Source organism: Grampus griseus (genome assembly GCF_964374135.1).
Source record: "Grampus griseus genome assembly, chromosome: 19".
NCBI classification, from domain to species: domain Eukaryota; kingdom Metazoa; phylum Chordata; class Mammalia; order Artiodactyla; family Delphinidae; genus Grampus; species Grampus griseus.
In genome coordinates, this window is record NC_139013.1 from 58,710,930 (window position 1) to 58,728,778 (window position 17,849).

The 17,849-nt window shown below is 56.8% G+C and overlaps 1 protein-coding gene and 1 long non-coding RNA gene across 2 annotated transcripts; one reads left to right on the forward strand and one right to left on the reverse strand.

Annotated features, from left to right (window-relative positions):
- Positions 1–2,938: 2,938 nt before the first annotated feature.
- Positions 2,939–17,728, forward strand: DRC4 (dynein regulatory complex subunit 4; the record flags this gene model as incomplete). The annotated part of the gene is made up of 11 exons (XM_082677237.1): positions 2,939–2,981; positions 5,008–5,094; positions 7,036–7,233; positions 7,972–8,178; positions 9,715–9,769; positions 10,394–10,599; positions 11,061–11,228; positions 11,579–11,665; positions 13,450–13,659; positions 15,230–15,295; positions 17,579–17,728. The coding sequence occupies exons 1-11, from the start codon at positions 2,979–2,981 to the stop codon at positions 17,726–17,728; spliced, it is 1,437 nt and encodes a 478-aa protein (XP_082533363.1). The 5' UTR covers positions 2,939–2,978.
- On the reverse strand, positions 10,317–11,644 carry LOC309836986. The gene is made up of 3 exons (XR_014298195.1): positions 11,495–11,644; positions 11,097–11,200; positions 10,317–10,446 (listed from the first exon to the last, which is right to left on the reverse strand). It is a non-coding gene; the product is annotated as an uncharacterized lncRNA (long non-coding RNA).
- Positions 17,729–17,849: the final 121 nt, after the last annotated feature.

Consider the following 17,849-nt stretch of genomic DNA (forward strand, 5'->3'; position numbering starts at 1 on the left):
AGCTTGTGGCTGCTCTGGCCAATGGACTGTGGCAGGTTGCTGCCATGTGACTTCCAAGGCTGGGTCTTAAGTAGGATTCACCTCTTTCCGAAGGCTCCCCTGCAACCCGGCCACTCTGTGTGAGAAAGCCCAGGCCATTTGAGGGTCCACTTGAGTGTTTTCTGGCCCACAATAGCCAATGAACGAGAGATAAGGTCTCAGCCAGTAGCCAGGCATCAGAGCCTGCCTTTGAGCCACCCCCAGGGGGTAATACGTGGAACCAAGGTGGGCTGTCCCCACCGAGTCCCAGCCAAGTTGCAGATTCATGGGCAAAACAGATGTCACTGTATTTCATTTGGGGGCAAGCTGTCACACAGCCATAGTAACTGTAACAGTATTGGTGTTCATTAATTATCCCCATTTGACATATGAATAAATGGATACAGACGGAGTCTTGTCAAGGGCATCCTAGCTGGTAAACAGCAGGTGATCTGACTCCAGAGGCCAGTGCTTATTTTTAACTTTTCATTGAAAACATTTTCATGGGGGGCTTCCCTGGTGGCGCAGTGGTTGAGAGTCCGCCTGCTGATTCAGGGGACACGGGTTCGTGCCCCGGTCCGGGAGGATCCCACATGCCGCAGAGCGGCTGGGCCCGTGAGCCATGGCCGCCGAGCCTGCGCGTCCAGAGCCTGTGCTGCGCAACGGGAGAGGCCACAGCAGTGAGAGGTCCGCGTACAGCAAAAAAAAAAAAAACCCCAAAAAAGCATTTTCATGTAAATCAACTATACTTCAATTAAAAAATAAAATTAAATAAAAAAGGAAAAAATCCATTTTCAAACAGAAGTAGAGAGAATAGCACAGTTAACATACATGAACCGTCATCCAGATTCAGCGATTACCAACTCGTGGCTGATCCTGATTTTTCTGTACTTTCAATGTCTCCCTCCCTTGCTGGGTTGTTTTGAAGCAAATCCTATATATATTATGTCATTTCATTTGTAAATACTTCACTGTTTATCTCTAAAAGAGAGTCTAGTCTTCTTAAGCACTGTGTTATCCTAACATCCAGGCCTCCATCGAGTTGCTGCTGTGGTCTGAGGCAGTTTACCTGGATGAGCAGGTACGTGGGTGTTAGGAAGAGCCAGGTATTAGACATAGGTCAGTGAGTTTGTATGTATTAACATTTGGTCTTTGATTTTACAGGAGACTCAGATGCCATTTATCTGGATTTCCGAGATGCACAGCTTGATGCTGAATAAAAGTATCTCAAGCCATCCATGTGAAGAAAAAGCTCTTTTCTAAAAATCTGAACTCAAATATGAAAAGCACAGGTCGCTGTGGGTCTTATTGGGAGCCCAGAGAGCTGGCAGCAAGGCCTCCCTGAACTATGCATCTCTGCAGTGCACACTGATAAACCATGCTGTGCTGTTGATTTGTGACAGATGAATATCCTGTCTCATTATCCTGAGCTAACCCTCCTATTTTTGCCCTTTTTGTTGAAAGGAATTATTGTTAATGCATTTATTTAATTCGGGACTCCCAGTCAGACTTCTAAAGCAAAAAGCCAGTCAGCGTGAGGCACCTAGCGTATTGGGTCTGCAAAGTAAGTGTTAAATAATTATCATTACTCCATTGTGCTACCCAGCTGTGCTGTCTCACCTGCCAAAACCCCTCCGGGAGGACCCCACCTTAGGGGAGAAGACCCTTATCAGGCCAGAGATTTCTGACACAGAGGCTCAGGCTCTTGTCTGCCCAGGCACAGTGACACCACCAGACCTCACAAAGGCCTCAGGGCTGCTATAAATAAATCACGGCTCTGTGCAATACAGTCCCTCAAAAGGGCTGTTCCTTTCCAGGACCGATCAGGGCTTGGGTGGGCAAACAGGAAGCCCCCCAGGCTCGTCGCTGTGGCTCTCACATGCATGCCCCTGTGTGGGTGCCTGAGCCTAAGCAAGCCCAGCTACGGAGGCACCTTTGTCTCCCACCTGAGCCTTGTTTCATCATTCACACCCTGCTCCCAAGGAAGCTCTCCAGGGAGAGAAGATTCTTCTCCATCCCCAACCTGATGGAAAAACATGACCTCTTGCAAAACCACTATTTAAGAAGATGCTAAAGTTGAGAGTGTAGAAAAAAGACAACAAATGGTGTGTAAGGACAGCACTTTGCATGTAGGTAATTGGGTGGTAGGAGGGATCGCAAATTCGCTTTGGAAATCTTAAAGTGGTTAGCAGTTTTCAGAGCAAGAGCTTAGGAAAGGAACCCGATGACTTTTTTTTTTTTTTTCTGCAGTGCGTGTCTGGAAACCTCTGGCAAAGTTTTCTAGTTTTTCCTCATCACAAGGACAAGACCTCTTCAGACAGACCAGTTAGTTTTTCCGAAGGGGAGACTTGCTGATTTCAAAACTTTGGACCCAGCTGGAACACGTTCTCTTCCCTACTTTTGTTTCTTCTGAGGGTTTGTGGAAACACAGCTATCTTCCAGCCTCAGGTGGGAGGAATCTTCAAAGATGGGCGGGGGTGGGGGTGGGCCCAGGGGCAGAGCCTCAGCCTGAATTTGAATCTAATTTGGAAAACGTAGCGGTGCATATCTTTCCGGCACCTCCCGTCACTCACTAACTGAAATTATGCACGGTAGGACCCGTACGCACGTACAGTAAGTAAGAAGTGGATGGAAACAGTTCCTCTCACCTCCATGGAGCTTAAGTTCTAGTGGGGAAGACCCGCAATAAACAAGACACGTCCCGCAACGAACGCGTTCACGGGCGTCGTGGAAATCTAGCTTGTGCATGACGCCCAGCTGCGGCCCAAACCCAGTGACTCAGCCCAGCGCGTTGCTAGGGACGCGCTCCCGCCGTTGCCAGGCCGTGACCCCTCGGGCGGACTCTCGCGAGGGTCCTCGAGACTTCGCGCGGAACCTAGCAGCGGTTGCCTGGAGACCGCGCAGCCCAGGCTGGGCTGGCGCGTTGGTCGGCGGGTCGCGGCCGCCGGGACTCCGGAGCCATGGTGAGGAGGGGTGGAGGTCTGGTAGGGTCCGCGCCGGGTACCTGGGGCTCGGGGGCCAGCCCTGCGTGCAGGAAGACCCCGGGACGGGAGGCCTGGAGCTCTGGGGTCCCGGAACTGAGGGCTTGGCGCTCTCGTGGGGTCCTCGCAGGGAGGGCCCAGGGTGCTGCGGGCCCAGGGTGCTGCGGACCCTGGATCCCGGACCCCACACGCACCTGGAGCTGAGAGACCTGGGCTCTCCAGGATCCTGTGCTCACAGGGGTGGGTGGTCAGAGAGCACCCGCCTCCCCCGCCCCCGAGACCCAGGGCCCGGTGTGCACAGCGTCCAGAGCAGAGAACTTGGGTCGAGGGGCTTTCCTACCTGGAATGCAAGGCTCATTGATGAGATCCTTGGGACCTAGGGTCTCACCTGGCAGGGGCCTGGGAGACACGGGTCCTCCATTCTCTGGGGTCGAGAGCCCGGGGCATACCAGGGTGGTCAGAGGACCCTGTACACCGGAGGGTCCTGACAGCATGTCCAGTGCCCGTGGAGTCCTTCGGGGCAGAGCTTCAGGGTAGAGGAACTGCTGTTTCCTTGGAGAGCCCGCGAGGAGTGAGGCCGGTACTGAGCAGAGCACGGCGACAGCTTGCTGCCTCTGGGGCTCTCCATCCCGGCCCCTCTCTGCGGTAGGGCTCACAGCTGCGCCACCCCACCTCCGCCATGATGTAGGGGCTGTCGGTAACTCAGTTTCCAGGCAGATGTGGCCATCAGCTGTGGGAGGCAGGGAGGATGCCTGTGTGTGCAGGAGCCCCAGGGGCTCTACCAGGCGGCGGCCGCTGGCTGACTGTCCCTGATGCTGGGTGGTGACAAACCTTCAGGCTCTTCTGATGGGGTGGACTTATTGGAGTAGAGGGATTGGAAAGAGGGCATTGTATTAGGAGTGAAGATTTCTGTGGATGGGTCTTTTGAAAGTCAACTGGAAAAGGACCACCAGAATACATCTACTTTTACTAGCTTGTGAGACTATAGGGTGATTTTCCTTTTTTTCTTTACGTGTTGTAAGATTTCCACAAAAACTTTTTTTTTTTTTTTTGCGGTACACGGGCCTCTCACTGTTGTGGCCCCTCCTGTTGCGGAGCGCAGGCTCCGGACGCGCAGGCTCAGCGGCCATGGCTCACGGGCCCAGCCGCTCCGCGGCATGTGGGATCCTCCCGGACCGGGGCACGAACCCGTGTCCCCTGCATCGGCAGGCGGACTCTCAACCACTGCGCCACCAGGGAAGCCCCCCACAAAAACTTTTTTTGTAGTAAAAATGTTACTGAGTCACGTAGATGCGCGTACACACAAGCATGGGCCACAGAAACTTGGGAGAAGTAAAGGCAGAAGGATAAGGAAATTGGCCATCTGCTGAGCGGCCCTCGGGAAGGGAGTGAGGGTGGAAGGTCTCGTCTGGCACCTTGCTGAAGTTGTTAAAAGCAGCCTCGCCCCATTGACAGAGCCCACAGTGAGCGCCACAGTCTGCTCCGGCTCCTCCACCAGGGTTCTCTGAGGTTTTGTGTTTTGAGGGGAGGAGCCCTCATCTTGCCAGCTTTGATTGTTGCTGTGGGCACTTCTCCCTCCACTCACTGAACAGCTTATTGCAGGTTTCTTCATGGTGCTTGCCAAGCATTATAGCCAGTGTGGTAACATTGGACAGTGTGGTACTGGGGAATCTTCCTTTTTGAGTCCGAGTAGATTTTGCATCCACACCAAGGGGGTCTCTGCTATATACTAAGGAACAAGTTTCCCTCCCTCCCTTTGTCAGGGAAAACAATATTCTCTTCTGAGAAGGCAGATTTCTCCTTGCTGCTCCAAAGGTATCAGCAGAATGTGCCTGTGGTTAACGGTGGGGAACCTTAGGGCAGAGTGATGTGGTCTGGGTGGAAGCAGGAGACAGTGGGCAGTCAGATGGATGCCCCAGAACAGGAATTCCTCTCCCAAGCGGCCCCAGGAGGGAATCAGCCAGCCAGAAGGTGAACTCTAACCCAACCATCTATTCTTCAACCAAAGGCGCCCAAAAAGAAAGGGAAGAAAGGGAAAGCCAAAGGTACCCCGATTGTTGATGGTCTCGCGCCGGAGGACATGAGCAAGGAACAGGTGAGCGGGCTGGCCTGAGCCGCGGACCAGCGCTGAGTTGCGGTGGGATGGGTTTGCTACTCCGCGCTTCTCCTAGGAGCCTCTTTCAGACCGCTGCCCCCGCTTCCGCGTGCACCTCCCCTCTGCCTGGCTCCTGCTGCCCTGCCCACACGTGGATACGCCCCTCCCACGCCTGCACGCCCAAGCACAGCACGTGTTGTAAAACAACGCGGTACAGGCACATGGGTGAACTCTTTTATAGGGTAGTAGGAATTTGGAAGGAAATGTCTTTCTGATATAAAAGCTGTTTTAAGTTTTCTGGGTTTTCTTTCATTCTTATCTTTTGTAGGCACCTGATGCTTACAGAGCTATTATCATAGTACATACACCTATAGCATTCTCATTTGTTTTATTTACCATTAAACATTGTGAATTATTTTCGGCCACTTGTTCATTTTGCTGAACTTAAGGGCTAGAGAATTATATAATTACAATTTCAATTACAAGGCTCCTGAAACCTGTAACGTGTGCAAACTGTGAGAGCATGTGTGGTCTGGGAGCGTCTGACATGCACTCCTGTGAGCGTTAGTGACCCTTACTTACTTTTGATGGTTTTAAGATAAGGAAATGAAAGGTGACTGAAACAGGCATAAGACCTGAAGCTGGAGAGCTGGGCCGAGGCCCTTGAACAGCGGTGGAGAGCCTTTGTGTCACAGGCTGTGTCCGCAGAGGGTGGTGGGTCAGGTTGCGCTTTGGAAAGGTCCCCAGGCTGCCGCGTGAACGGCTTACCCACTGCGCTGCCCCAGCCGTCAGGCTGTTTCTTGGCTCCCCATTTTCTCCTGTCCGGTGGGGACCGAACTGTGACATGGCAGTGGCCAGTCTGCAGAGCAGAGCCTTGCTGTCCGGTGTTCCAGGCGTGGACACCTGGGAAGCTTCCAGGGCCCAGGCAGGAGTGAGAGACTCAGGGCAGCTGTGGCCAGTTCGCTGCATGTTAACCTGTGGGCCCTGGGCTCCAGAGCTGTTTGTTTGCTGATTTTTGAAGAGAAGCTTGAAATCTAGATAGTTATAAGAAATCTAGATATCGAGTGATGGAACGTCCAGCGTGAGCCGGTCAGAGACGGGAGGAGCCTGGCTTAGATCCTTTGTCTGATTGACACAGTAGACCCCACTGTAGACCTCCCTCCTGGGGAGCCCAGCCCCGTCCCGGCCTGGTGGCCCTTTTTTCTTTTTTTTCCTTTAACCTATTTGCAGATTTGCATTTGGCTCCGGACCAAACCATCTTGACTGTTTCGGGTTTACTGGTTTTGTATACTTTTTGCTTAACGTGTATCTTTAAAGGTGAAAGGTTTTTTACATTGTTTTGTGAACATATTTACATCATTCTCATATCTTTGTGTTGTTGGGCCATATAACCTTCTAACTGATATACTCTAATTTCTCAACCATTCTCCTATTTATTTATTTATTTATTGGCCGTGCTGTGTGGCTAGTGGGATCTTAGTTCCCCGACCAGGGATTGAACCCGGGCCCCGGCAGTGAGAGCGCGAAGTCCTTATCACGGGACCGCCAGGGAATTCCCAACCATTCTCCTACTTAAAAGCATCTTAGATCATTTCCTTTTTAATTCTTTTGCTGTTGTAATAATGGTGTAGCTAATATCTTTAAGCGGAAAGCTCCTGTGTTCTTCTGAGAAATTTCTTTAGTGTAAATCCCCAGGAAGGAATAAAAGCATATAATCATTTTATGACTCTTGGCCAAATACAAGAGATTTCTGCTGTTTGCTGAACGTTCCCTGTCCCCGAGCCTTCCCAGCCCCCTACTTTAACTTCTCACTTTTAGCTCTGATTTACTCTGAGGTGAGAGCAGCCCCTCCCTCTTTCTTCCTGGCCTTTCTCCGTGCACCCTCCCCTGGCGGCTGGTGGCCCACCCCGGCCGCCTCACTGGCCCTGTTCTGCCTGCCAGGTGGTGGAACACATTGGCCGCATCCGGGAGGAGCTGGACCGTGAGCGGGTCGAGCGCAACTACTTCCAGCTGGAGCGGGACAGGATCTACACTTTCTGGGAGATCACGCGGAGGCAGCTGGAGGAGAAGAAGGCTGAGCTGAGGAACAAAGACCGGGAGATGGAGGAGGCCGAGGAGAGGCACCAGGTGGAGATCAAGGTGCGTGGGGCTGGCCTGTCCCCATAGGAGCTGCCACATGGGCAGAGGAGCCGGACCGGGGGCCAGGGGTGTTGTCTCGCCTTGCTTTTGGGAGTCACAGCCCTTTGTGTCCTTGACGTGGGGAACTGAGGGTATTTTTTATGTGTGTGCAGGTGGGCATGTGTGTGTAGGTGAGCCTCTGTGTGCAGGTGGCATGTGTATACAGGTGGGCAGGTGTGTGCAGGTGGGCAGGTGTGTGTAGGTGAGCCTGTGCAGGTGAGCAGGTGTGTGCCAGTGGGCATGTGTGTGCACGTGAGCAGGTGTGTGCAGGTGGGCATGTGTGTGCAGGTGAGCACCTGTGTGCAGGTAGGCATGTATGTGTAGGTGGGCAGGTGTGTGCAGGTGGGCATGTGTGTACAGGTGAGCCTCTGTGTGCAGGTGGGCAGGTGTGTGCAGGTGAGCCTCTGTGTGCAGGTGGGCATGTGTATGCAGGTGGGCAGGTGTGTGCAGGTGAGCCTGTGCAGGTGTGTGCAGGTGAGCCTGTGCAGGTGGGCATGTGTGTGTAGGTGGGCATGTGTGTGCAGGTGAGCTTGTGTGTACAGGTGAGCCTGTGTGGGTGAGCCTGTGCAGGTGGGCATGTGTGTGCAGGTGAGCATGTGCGTGCAGGTGAGCCTGTGCAGGTGAGGTGTGTGCAGGTGGGCATGTGCATGCAGGTGAGCGGGCAGAGTAGGTGAGCGGTGGTACTTCCCCTGCCTGCAGGTCTATAAGCAGAAGGTGAAGCACTTGCTGTACGAGCATCAGAACAGCTTGATGGAGATGAAGGCGGAGGGCACCGTGGTCATGAAGCTGGCGCAGGAGGAGCGCCGTGCGCAGGAGGGTGCCCTGTGCAGGGACATGCGGGCGCTGCAGGTGGAGCTGAAGGAACAGGAGCTGGCTGGCGAGCTGGTGGTGAAGAACCTGAGGCTGGTAGGTGCTGGCGTGCCGTGAGCACCTCGGGATGCACTCCAACTGGGAATTCATATTTCTGTATATTAAATCCTGCATTTTGGCAATTAAACAACAGTAGCAGCAGCATGCAGCCAAACAAGCCCTGTTTGGGGTCCAGACACAGAATTTTGTCTCAGGCTTGAGCAACAGGTTGGCTTCCCAGGAGGGAAATCCAGCTCAGGGTCCCTCTCCGCATACTGCTGACCTCTGACCCCAGAGACGCACGCGCGGCCCCTGAAGTGAGCAGCCCTCCAGCCCTTCGGCAGCCACAGCAGCTTGTCCCGTGAGCTGTGCTCAAGTGCCTCGCTGACCTTTGAGACTCTTTGGTCGTTTCTGAGGGAGGCGGCGGGGTTCCAGGTGGAGGTTGGAACTCCTTCTTAAGCGCCGGGCGCGGTTCTGATCTGTGGGGACACAGAGGATGGGGCTGACAAAATGCCTGCCCACACACGGCTGATGGTCTAGAATGGAGAGGCTGCCCCTGAGACAGAAGACAAAATAAACTGTCAAACCTGTGTCTCAGGTCTGCGGGCATTAGTGCTACAGGAAGGTGCTGGGAACCAGGGTGGTTGCATTTTTCTATGCGTTCTGGGAATTCATTGAGAAGGTGATATCCGGGCAAGGGTGGGGGGAAGGCAGGGCTGGGGGAGACCAGGCCCTGAGAAGGGCTGGCGATGGACCAGTGCCACGGCCCCCAGGAGTGAGGAAAGAGGGGTCTGGGGGATAGGACTGAGTCAGGGGCCTCTGGAGGGCGTGGGCAAAGGGAGGATGTGTCCAACTTTGGTTTTCAAAGGTTGTTCCTGGCTGTGGGTTGAAAGACTTTGTCAGTGCACTTGCCTCTGTGTATGTCTGGAGGCGGCCCAGCCTCAACTGAATCTGGAAATAAATCAGTAACACTGCAGACTTTGCCGTGAAGCTTGAGGGAGCTGAAGTCTTGGACGCTTGAGGGCGGTCTGGTCTTTCTGACAGAAGCACAGAGTGAGCTGCCTTCCAACAAGTACAGCGGTGCGGGCTCTCTGCTTACGCGAGGCCTTGGGCGTGGAGTAGGTACACGGTCAGAGTGCCGCTCTGAGTGAAAACACTGCTCTAGAGTCTAATTTAAACTTTTTATTCAGAATTTATAACTGTCTATTAAAATAATTTGTAACGGTGTTCTAAGCCAAAGCAGGTTAGCCGACAGCGGGGAGCCGGCAGCTCTGTGTGGGTCTGGCCCCTGCTGTCCAGCCTCTGGGCAGGGTGGGAAGGGCTGGGCACGGCCAGCGGCCGGGATGTCTGTCAACATTCTCTGCAGCTCCGAGGTGACCTGTGCTGAGGGAAGTCCATTATCAAATGTGGAATTTACCAAACCTTGTTATTCCGGGCTGGGTCCATGAGCTCGGAGGTGGGGGGCCCAGCAGAAGCAGCACAGGTTTACTGAGCCGGGCTTTCCTTGCCAGTGAGGCGAGGGGCCGGGCTGAGGGGCCGGCGTCTGTCCCGTCCCGTCTGACCTCCAGTGACCGGCCACTTCCACCTCTGCAGAAACACACTGAGGAGATCACCAAGATACGCAAGGACTTTGAGCGGCAGGTGCGAGGTCAGCGTCTCCCGCGCTCCGTGTAAGACGGCCCCAGAGCCCCTCCCGTCAGGAAGGGACTGCCCAACAGCGCTTGCTAACCGGGCACATAAACCAGTTAAAACAGCTCAGACGTGCAAAGCGAGGCTGGTGGGCTCTTCAGGATCCCAGAACACCCTATTCCATGAGAGGTGGGAGGCTGTGAGGACCACCCAGTACCCGCCCACACCCTCAGGCACGAAGCGGCACCTAGAAGCAGGCGGTAGTTATCCAGCCTCGTGGGCAGCGTCCAGGTCTCCCGGCCTGCGGAGGCTCCAGCCTCGGAAGTCTGTTTGGTTTACTGATAGAGCCCGTAGTCTGGCTGGCTGGCCGTGGTTAGAGCCCATTGGGACTGGGTGACACTCGGCTGTTGGGATCCCTGAGGCAGGGATTGATTAGCAATGCCTGTGACGGGCAAGGAGGGCAGGCTGGTGTGTGCGCTGGTGCCACAGAGCAGGAGCAACTCCCCGCCCCGTCCTGCTGTCCGCTTGTTGGTGAGGCCTTCGTCCTGGTGGGTGTTCTTGGCCCTGGGCACAGCTGCCATCTCTTCTCGTAGCCACAGGGCCAGCATTCTGCTCAGCTGCTGTGTGTGCTGCTGCCTTTCAGAAATCGAGGCCAAGTACGATAAGAAGGTCAGGATGCTTAGGGATGAGCTTGACCTGCGCAGGAAGACAGAGATCCACGAGGTGGAGGAGAGGAAGAACGGCCAGATCAGCATGCTTATGCAGCGCCACGAGGAGGCCTTCACGGACATCAGGAACTATTACAGCGAAATCACCCTCAACAACCTGGCTCTCATCAACTCCCTCAAGGTGCTGCTGGAGTGCCCAGCCCCCTTGGGCCGACACTCCTGCTTGTAGAAGCATTTGACCCTGCCCTTCAGCTGCCCTTGATCGAAGCTCACAAGTTGTGTTGCCTGCTACAGCCGTGGCTGCGGTCCGGCTGTTGCCCTAACCCTCATGTGGCAGGGAAGTGATACACCTGTATGCACTGGGCTATGTCAAAGGTCAGGTGGAAGCACAGGGGCGTCATCGTCACCCAAGTGCTGGCAGCCGTGGAGGATGTCCTCTGGGGGTCATGAGCAAAGTGTAATCTCTCAATTTGCACGGAGGCTGAAGTACTAGAAAATTCAGAGTAAGTTAAAACTGTGAAAAAATACTGTGTGTTTACACAGAAAACAGACGTACGTCCTCACGGTGCTGGCAGGACCATTCTCTGCGGGCAGGGGAGCCCCTGGTCCTGCCTGCCGACCCCCCACCCCTCGCGCCCACAGGAGCAGATGGAGGCCATGCGGAAGAAAGAGAGGCACCTGGAGAAGGAGATGATGGAGGTGTCCGCGCAGAACAGGCTCCTGGCAGACCCCCTGCAGAAGGCTCGGGACGAGATGAGCGAGATGCAGAAGCAGCTCGGGGGCTACAAGAGGGACAAGCAGATCCTGCTGGTGGGTTTCTGCCTGATTCCTGGCCCTCCCTGGCACCTCCTCCTGGGTGTGGAAGGGCAGGAAGGGCAGGGAGGCGTCTCCTGAGGACCAGAGCGGAGCCTGGCCCTCGGGGCAGGAAGGGCAGGGGTGCTAAGCCCCTCCTTCCTGGGCCTGGTGGCCCTGGGGCACGTGAGGCTGGCACCTGTTCTGGGAGATGGGTGGCCCCGGCGGGCTGCCCCGGTGGCTCAGCCCCTCAGGCCTGGGAGCTGGTTCCCTCTGACGCTCACCTGGCCTGGCTGTTGCTCGGGAGCTGCATTGTGTGGGTGCCTGAGTCGGGAGTGCTCTCTCCTCCATCCCCATTTTCTCTCCAGTGCACGAAAGCCCGTCTGAAAGTCACCGAGGAGGAGCTGAAGAGCCTGCAGTGGGAGCACGAGGTTCTGGAGCAGCGCTTCATCCAGGCAAGCTCCCGGGACGCCTGGGTGCCGGGCTGGGCGCCCGGCTCTGGCAGCTGGAGGTCCCGTGGCCCTCCTCGTTCTGCGCGGCTCTCGGTGGGCGGCCAGCCCGGGTCTCAGAGGGCCGTCAGTGGTAGGGAGTGGGTGGTGCCCACGGCTGTCCCCTGGGGCTCTCCTCTGAAGCGTGGAGGTGGCCTGGCCCCTTGAAGGAAGGACTTTCTTCATCTGTGTGTGTGTTTCTAAGTCCGAAATCTTTATGTGTGCGTTGTAAGCAAGCCTGTGGGTGCAAACATGAGGGCCTTGGGGCCGTGCGCTGGTCCTCACAAGTGGTCAGAGCTTCCTGACTCTCCTCCCACACTCTTGTGTGTCCCGGCGTAGGGACACCGCTTCCCAGAAGTGAGGGCGTCTGGAGCGCCCATGTTCTCGTCTCAGCCTGTGTGCCGTCTCTCCGATCGGGTCACATTTGAAATCTCTGTTTCAGTCCTTTGCTGTTACAAGCATCCTTTTAAGTTAGTCTTTGTGCAACTGTGTATCCCTTTCAGGGAAGTCGATTCCTAGCAGGGGAACTGCTGGGCGAGAAGGTTCACGTTCAGGGTGCAGATAGCCTGCCGGGAGGGATGTTCAGAGTTGTGGCCCCACCCACAGTGCCCAAGGGGCCACTTCCGCCGGCACCAGGTCTTCGCTGATGTGATTGGGTGGCAGGCAGGTGTCTCACTGCACGTGCTTTTCTGCAGAGATGGCCCTCCCTGCCTGCAGGTCCCGGGGTCTGGCCCCGGGCCTGGCCGAGGGCAGAGCCGCCCCCTCTGTGTGAGCCGTTAGCACAGCTACGGCCGCAGACTGACAGTGGAAAGGACATCCCGTAAGCGGTCAGAGCAAGAGTCATCCTCAAGGAGCCTCCGAGGGTCCCGGAGGCTGAGGGCAGCTGAGGGGAGTGTCCGTAGGCAACCAGGGAGACGCGGCTCCCCGCTGCAAGGTGGCGTGAGTGGGGAGGGGACTCTACCACCTTCTCTTCTGTCTGCATGTCGTCTGCGGCAGGGGAGGCAGGCAGCGCCCCTAAGAAACCAGACTCGTCACGTTTTAAAGAGCAGAGGACGGGGACTGGATCGAAGCACATCTTGAGAATACGATCCTGTAGTTAGAAAGACACGGTCCTACAGGGTTTCAGCACAGCCCTCTCCTCTTCCTAGCAGTGATGTGTTTTTACGGCAGTGCAGAGCATTCTGGAAGGAGTCCCAGCAAATGCTCAGATGGTGGCCTCTGGGAAGTGGGGTTGAGGAGCGTTTACTTTTTCCTTTTTACACCCCTGCTCAGTCTTGATTGTTTAATGGTGCACAGTTAAAAGTTAAAGGAGATGAAAAGGACACTGTCCTTGGTGGACAGGTGGGTGGCTCCAGTGCTCGCTCTAGACCTGTGTTCCAGGGTCTGGGGCTGGCAGAGGGAGTGGACCTCCAAGGGGCCCCCACCCCAACACTGCTGGGTCTGAGGCCCTGGACCTCACGGGGAGGATCAGGTCCCGAGCCTGCTGCCCAGACCCAGGGCAGGGGGTCTGTGCAGCTCGTACTAGGGTCCCTGTGGCTTGCTGAGACACCTTCCCAGAGGTGTTTCCTCCTGCCGCCCATGATGTGGACAGCCGCACACCTCTAATTCGGTCACAGAGTGGGGTTCAGGCAGCGTAGAAGATTCAGACCCACCTGCCCGTGGCCGGGCGCTGGTGAAGGTGCTGTGCCGTGGCCTCGGGGCAGAGCCGGGAGGGCCTTCTTGCCAGTGAGAAGCCCGGGCCCATCCCGCAGGTGCAGCAGGAGCGGGACGGGCTGTACCGGAAGTTCACCGCAGCCATCCTGGAGGTGCAGCAGAAGGTGGGCCTCAAGAACCTCGTCTTGGAGCGCAAGGTACAGGCCCTGGCCACCGCGGTGGAGAAGAAGGAGGTGCAGTTCAACGAGGTGCTGGCGGCCTCCAACCTGGACCCTGCGGCCCTGACCCTCGTGTCCCGCAAGCTGGAGGTCGGTCCCAGGGGCCCCGGGGAGGGGCTTCCGGCGGCCTGGGCTCCGGTCGGGGCTCCTGTCTTGTGCTCCAGCCTCCGTCCCTCAGTGGAGAGTCTCAGTTCACCTCGGGGAGGGGCTGTTGTGGTTTGCTGGCCCGAGCGCCCAGGCCTGTGTGAGCCATCGGGCTCCCCAGGTTCCCGGGCTCTGCCCTGGTGTCTCTGAGGCCTTCCCCGGCCCCTCCTTCGCCTCCCGGCACCTTCGAGCCCGAGTCCACTGCCCACTCCAGCTTAGCCTCTCAGCCAAGGCCACGGCCGCCGTCCGCCTGGGACACTGAGATGTGCTGGCTGAGGCCGTGGCAGGGGGAATGCAGGGCCGTGGGTGGCCTTTGTGACGGCTGCTGGGAAGGCTTCCCAGAGGGAGTCACGTCTGAACGGAGGCTGGAGCGTCTGTTCACTCGAGAGTCTGCAGTCGTGTGTGGCTTTCCTCTGGGCTGGGACTGTCCTGGGCATGGGGCACAGCAGTAAAAAGACAGACGAGGCCTTGGTGCCCACAAGCCAGCAGGGTGAGCTGAGGACTCAGGACGGCAGTTGCCGCTGGCTCAGCAGGCAGAAGCCCTGATGCCCCTGGCGGTGACCTTACCTGGAACTGGCCTTGTCCCTCTGCTCCCTGACCTGGGTGGGACGTGCCACAGAAGAGAACGGGTGATGACGGACAAGGGGTCTTTGGTGCTGCTAGGGAAGCGTGGCCTGGCTCTGGGATCCTGGCCAGTTGGGTGACCTGTAGCGGCCAGGCCTGAGGTGGCCCCAGGTATGGTTTCCTTGGGGGTCTAGGAGACGGACACAGACCACAGCTGGCCTCCGTGACTCCACGGAAGGTCCTTCCATGCTGGAGGGCCCTGTCTGCCCCTACTCTTCATTCACACAGAGGTTACAGGCCTCAGATGGCAACAGGAGGGCAGGAGAGGGTGGGCAGGGCTGACAGGATGACTCATCACCAGTGGGGGAGGGGGCTGGGGTCCGAGGTGATGTCATGCCCAAGGTTCTGGCTGAGACCAGGTGTTTGCTCACAGGGGAGCGATGGCCCTGGCTCAGTGGGTGGCAGTGCCTGGAGGACCCAAGTTACCCAGGCTCGGCTCTCGGGGCTGGGGTAGTGCAGCCTCATGGTGGGGCCTCGTCTGGGCTGGCATCACCATGTCCTGAGTCTGGGGGCTCGTCTCTGTTCTTGTCCCTCTTGTGTGTGGATCACAAAGGGGAGGAGGGCTTTCCTGCTCTCCTCTTGGGAAGGACAGCCGGTCTTGCAGCTGGGCCAGCGACCCAGTGCTGCCAGCGACCAGGGTGAGGGGATAAAAACTTGGCCGTCCATGGCAGTCACCATGGCTGTGCCTGGGGGCCAGGGCAGGGCAGGTGGGGAATCGAGGGGGTTTTCCCTGGGATGGCGTTGGCAGCCGGGGTGGCCCCAGAAGCAGGCCAGGCTGCCCCTTCTCACCCTCTGGGCAGCTTCCTTACGGGGACGCAGATCTGTCTCCATTGGAGACCTTTCCACACCAGCCGCTCCCCGTGTGGACGTCCTGACACCTTCCTTTCCTCAGGACGTTCTGGAATCGAAGAACAGCACCATCAAGGACTTGCAGTACGAGCTGGCCCGGGTCTGCAAGGTGCGAGGAGACCCCCACCCCTCCCCCATGTTCTGCCAGCTGCCCGGGGCTCCACACCCCTCCCTCAGGCCCCTTCCTCACCCAGGACCCCACCTGATCTTTACCTTTGGGTGCTGACACAGTCTGAGGCCGTCTGCGCCTGCTCAGGGTCACTTGGCCTGCAGGTGGCCTGGAGTACATCCGCATGGCTCCGACGCTGTCCTGGTGTCCCTGATGGGGCCTGCCCAGTGCATGCGTGGCGTCCTGTCCAGCAGGCTGTCCCTGTGTCCCTGTCCGGCCCTTGCTCTGGTGCCACGGCGCTACCCTGGCCTCTGGGGCGGTTTGGGGCGGGGGGGGTCTCTGCTCCCTCAGAGTCACAACCACGTCTTCCAAGGCCTTTCTGAGTCTGGTGAAAGCCACACAGAGGCCTCCTGCAGCTGGGGAGTGCAGTGCCCTGACCCTGGTGCCGTCTGTGCCTGCACCCAGCGTCCCCAGCTCTGTGGCTGAGCCCGCAGCTCTGTCAGTGCTTGGCCCGTGGGGACGCAGACACAGTGCTGCCTGCAGACGCGCTTCCCGAGGGCGAGCACCCCGCGCGCGTGACTCAGATGTGAGCCCTGGGCTGTGGAGCCCCAGCGTGAAGGCAGTGCCCGTCATGGGCACTGGGCTCCATGGTGACCAAGTCCCCTGGGCCTTCCCTGCCCACAGGGCCCTCCCCAGGTGCTCTGGGAACCCCTGATACTTATATGCATTCTTGGGGGAATTTCCGTAACCCACATCTGACTGTGGGGAGGGCTGAACCCCAGAGGTGGGTGAGGGCCAGGGCCCAGCCCCTGAGTCGTGCTGGAGCCCGGCCCTGGCTCACCCTTTGCTCTCAGCTCCCAGTACCTTGTCTTGCCGATGCCGGGGACAAGGAGCCCCTTTGAGCTTTTGCTCTGCGTCAGGCCAGGCTCTGAGCACGTAGCATGCATCAGCTCTTCAAACGCTTGCAACCGTCTGGCGAAATGTGCCCTTTTAAAAACATCTGCTTTTAAAGGATGGGGGCACAGAAACCCTGTCTGTGTTGGCCCTGCCAGCGCTGTTGCCCAGATTTCGGCATTTCTGGGATGGGGGAAGGGAATAGATGCCAGTAGACAAGGCAGGGGGGTCATCCCTGAGAAGGCAGGGATGCTGAGCCTGAGGGAGAAATGCTTGCAAGGGACTAGGAACTGAAACCACAGTCCTGCTCTGAGTGCACACCCTCTTCAGTCTCCCCAGCCGGGAAACAGGGATGGTGGGGGCATCTTCCATTGTGGGTTACCCGAGGTCCCGCACATGAAGTGGTTGGGTAGTGCCCGATAAAAGTCCTCAGACTCGGGCCAGAGTTGTTCTCGACAGAAGGAAAGCCTCTGGTTGTCTTCCAGCTGAGCCAGGAGGTGTCTGTGCATGGCCATCACCACCGGCTCATCTGGACCCACTCTTGTGCGGGGGTGGAAACTCAGCTACATAAGACCCCTGGGCAAGTCACTTGGCTTAAAAGGATGGCCCCTTCCGTGGGGCCTTTGATTGGTTTGGTCTTGAGGACTCCAAACACTGGGGTTTGTCCTCCTTATAATAATCATAATCATACTCCTGGTGCATTATGTTTTCCCAAAAGCTTTAAATGCATGTTTGCAGCCACTAACCACCAAGCAAATGATCTCCTTAAGACTGGAATATTGAAAAAGACGTGGGGAATGACGGACTTAAAAAATGTGAACCCAAAGTCTTGACCTGTGAATCCCAGAGATTCGGGAAAACAAAAAGAAAAACCCAAACAGAATCAGCAAAAGCTGTGAGCGGCACTAATGCCTTAAAATTTTGATATCTCTCAGGCTAAGAGTTTGATCAAAAGGGGGGACTGTTAAAAAGAAACAACAGGTCCTAAACGGAGTCACTTATGTGAACCCTACCAAGACTTAATACCTAATTGAAGTTTTAGTCTCTCCCTAGAGTGGAAATTTAAACCCATCAGCAGTGGGAGGTGATCTGCCTAAGACCCCCTGCCTCCCCTAAGGGAAGGTGCCCACCCTTTTAACTTCCTTGTCCCACCCTCCCGTGCCCATGAAAGCCTCCATTTTGTATAGCTCCTCGGAGCACGCTTCCGCTTACTAGATTGGATGCTGCCATGAGTAAAGCCAATTAGATTCTCAAATTTAAATAAGCGTGTGAGGGTCTGGGTCTGGTGTAGTGAGCACCTGGTAAAGGCTAGCTCTCCAAGGGGCTGGGTGGGCCTGAGCGAGGGTCAGCCCCGGCTACCCCTCCCCTGAGGCCTCTGTGTCCCCACAGGCCCACAATGACTTGCTGCGTACCTATGAGGCGAAGCTCCTGGCCTTTGGGGTCCCCCTGGACAACGTAGGCTTCAAGCCCCTGGAGACGGCCGTGATCGGGCAGACGCTGGGCCAGGGCCCTGCAGGACTCGTGGGCACCCCAACGTAGCCCCTGCCCGGGGCCACTGCCTGGATGACACCCACCTCACGCACCGAGGACGGCAGGTATTCGTTTTGTAGACGTGCGTCGTCAGCAAATGAAGGTTTTCACAAGTGCTGCGTGTCCTGTT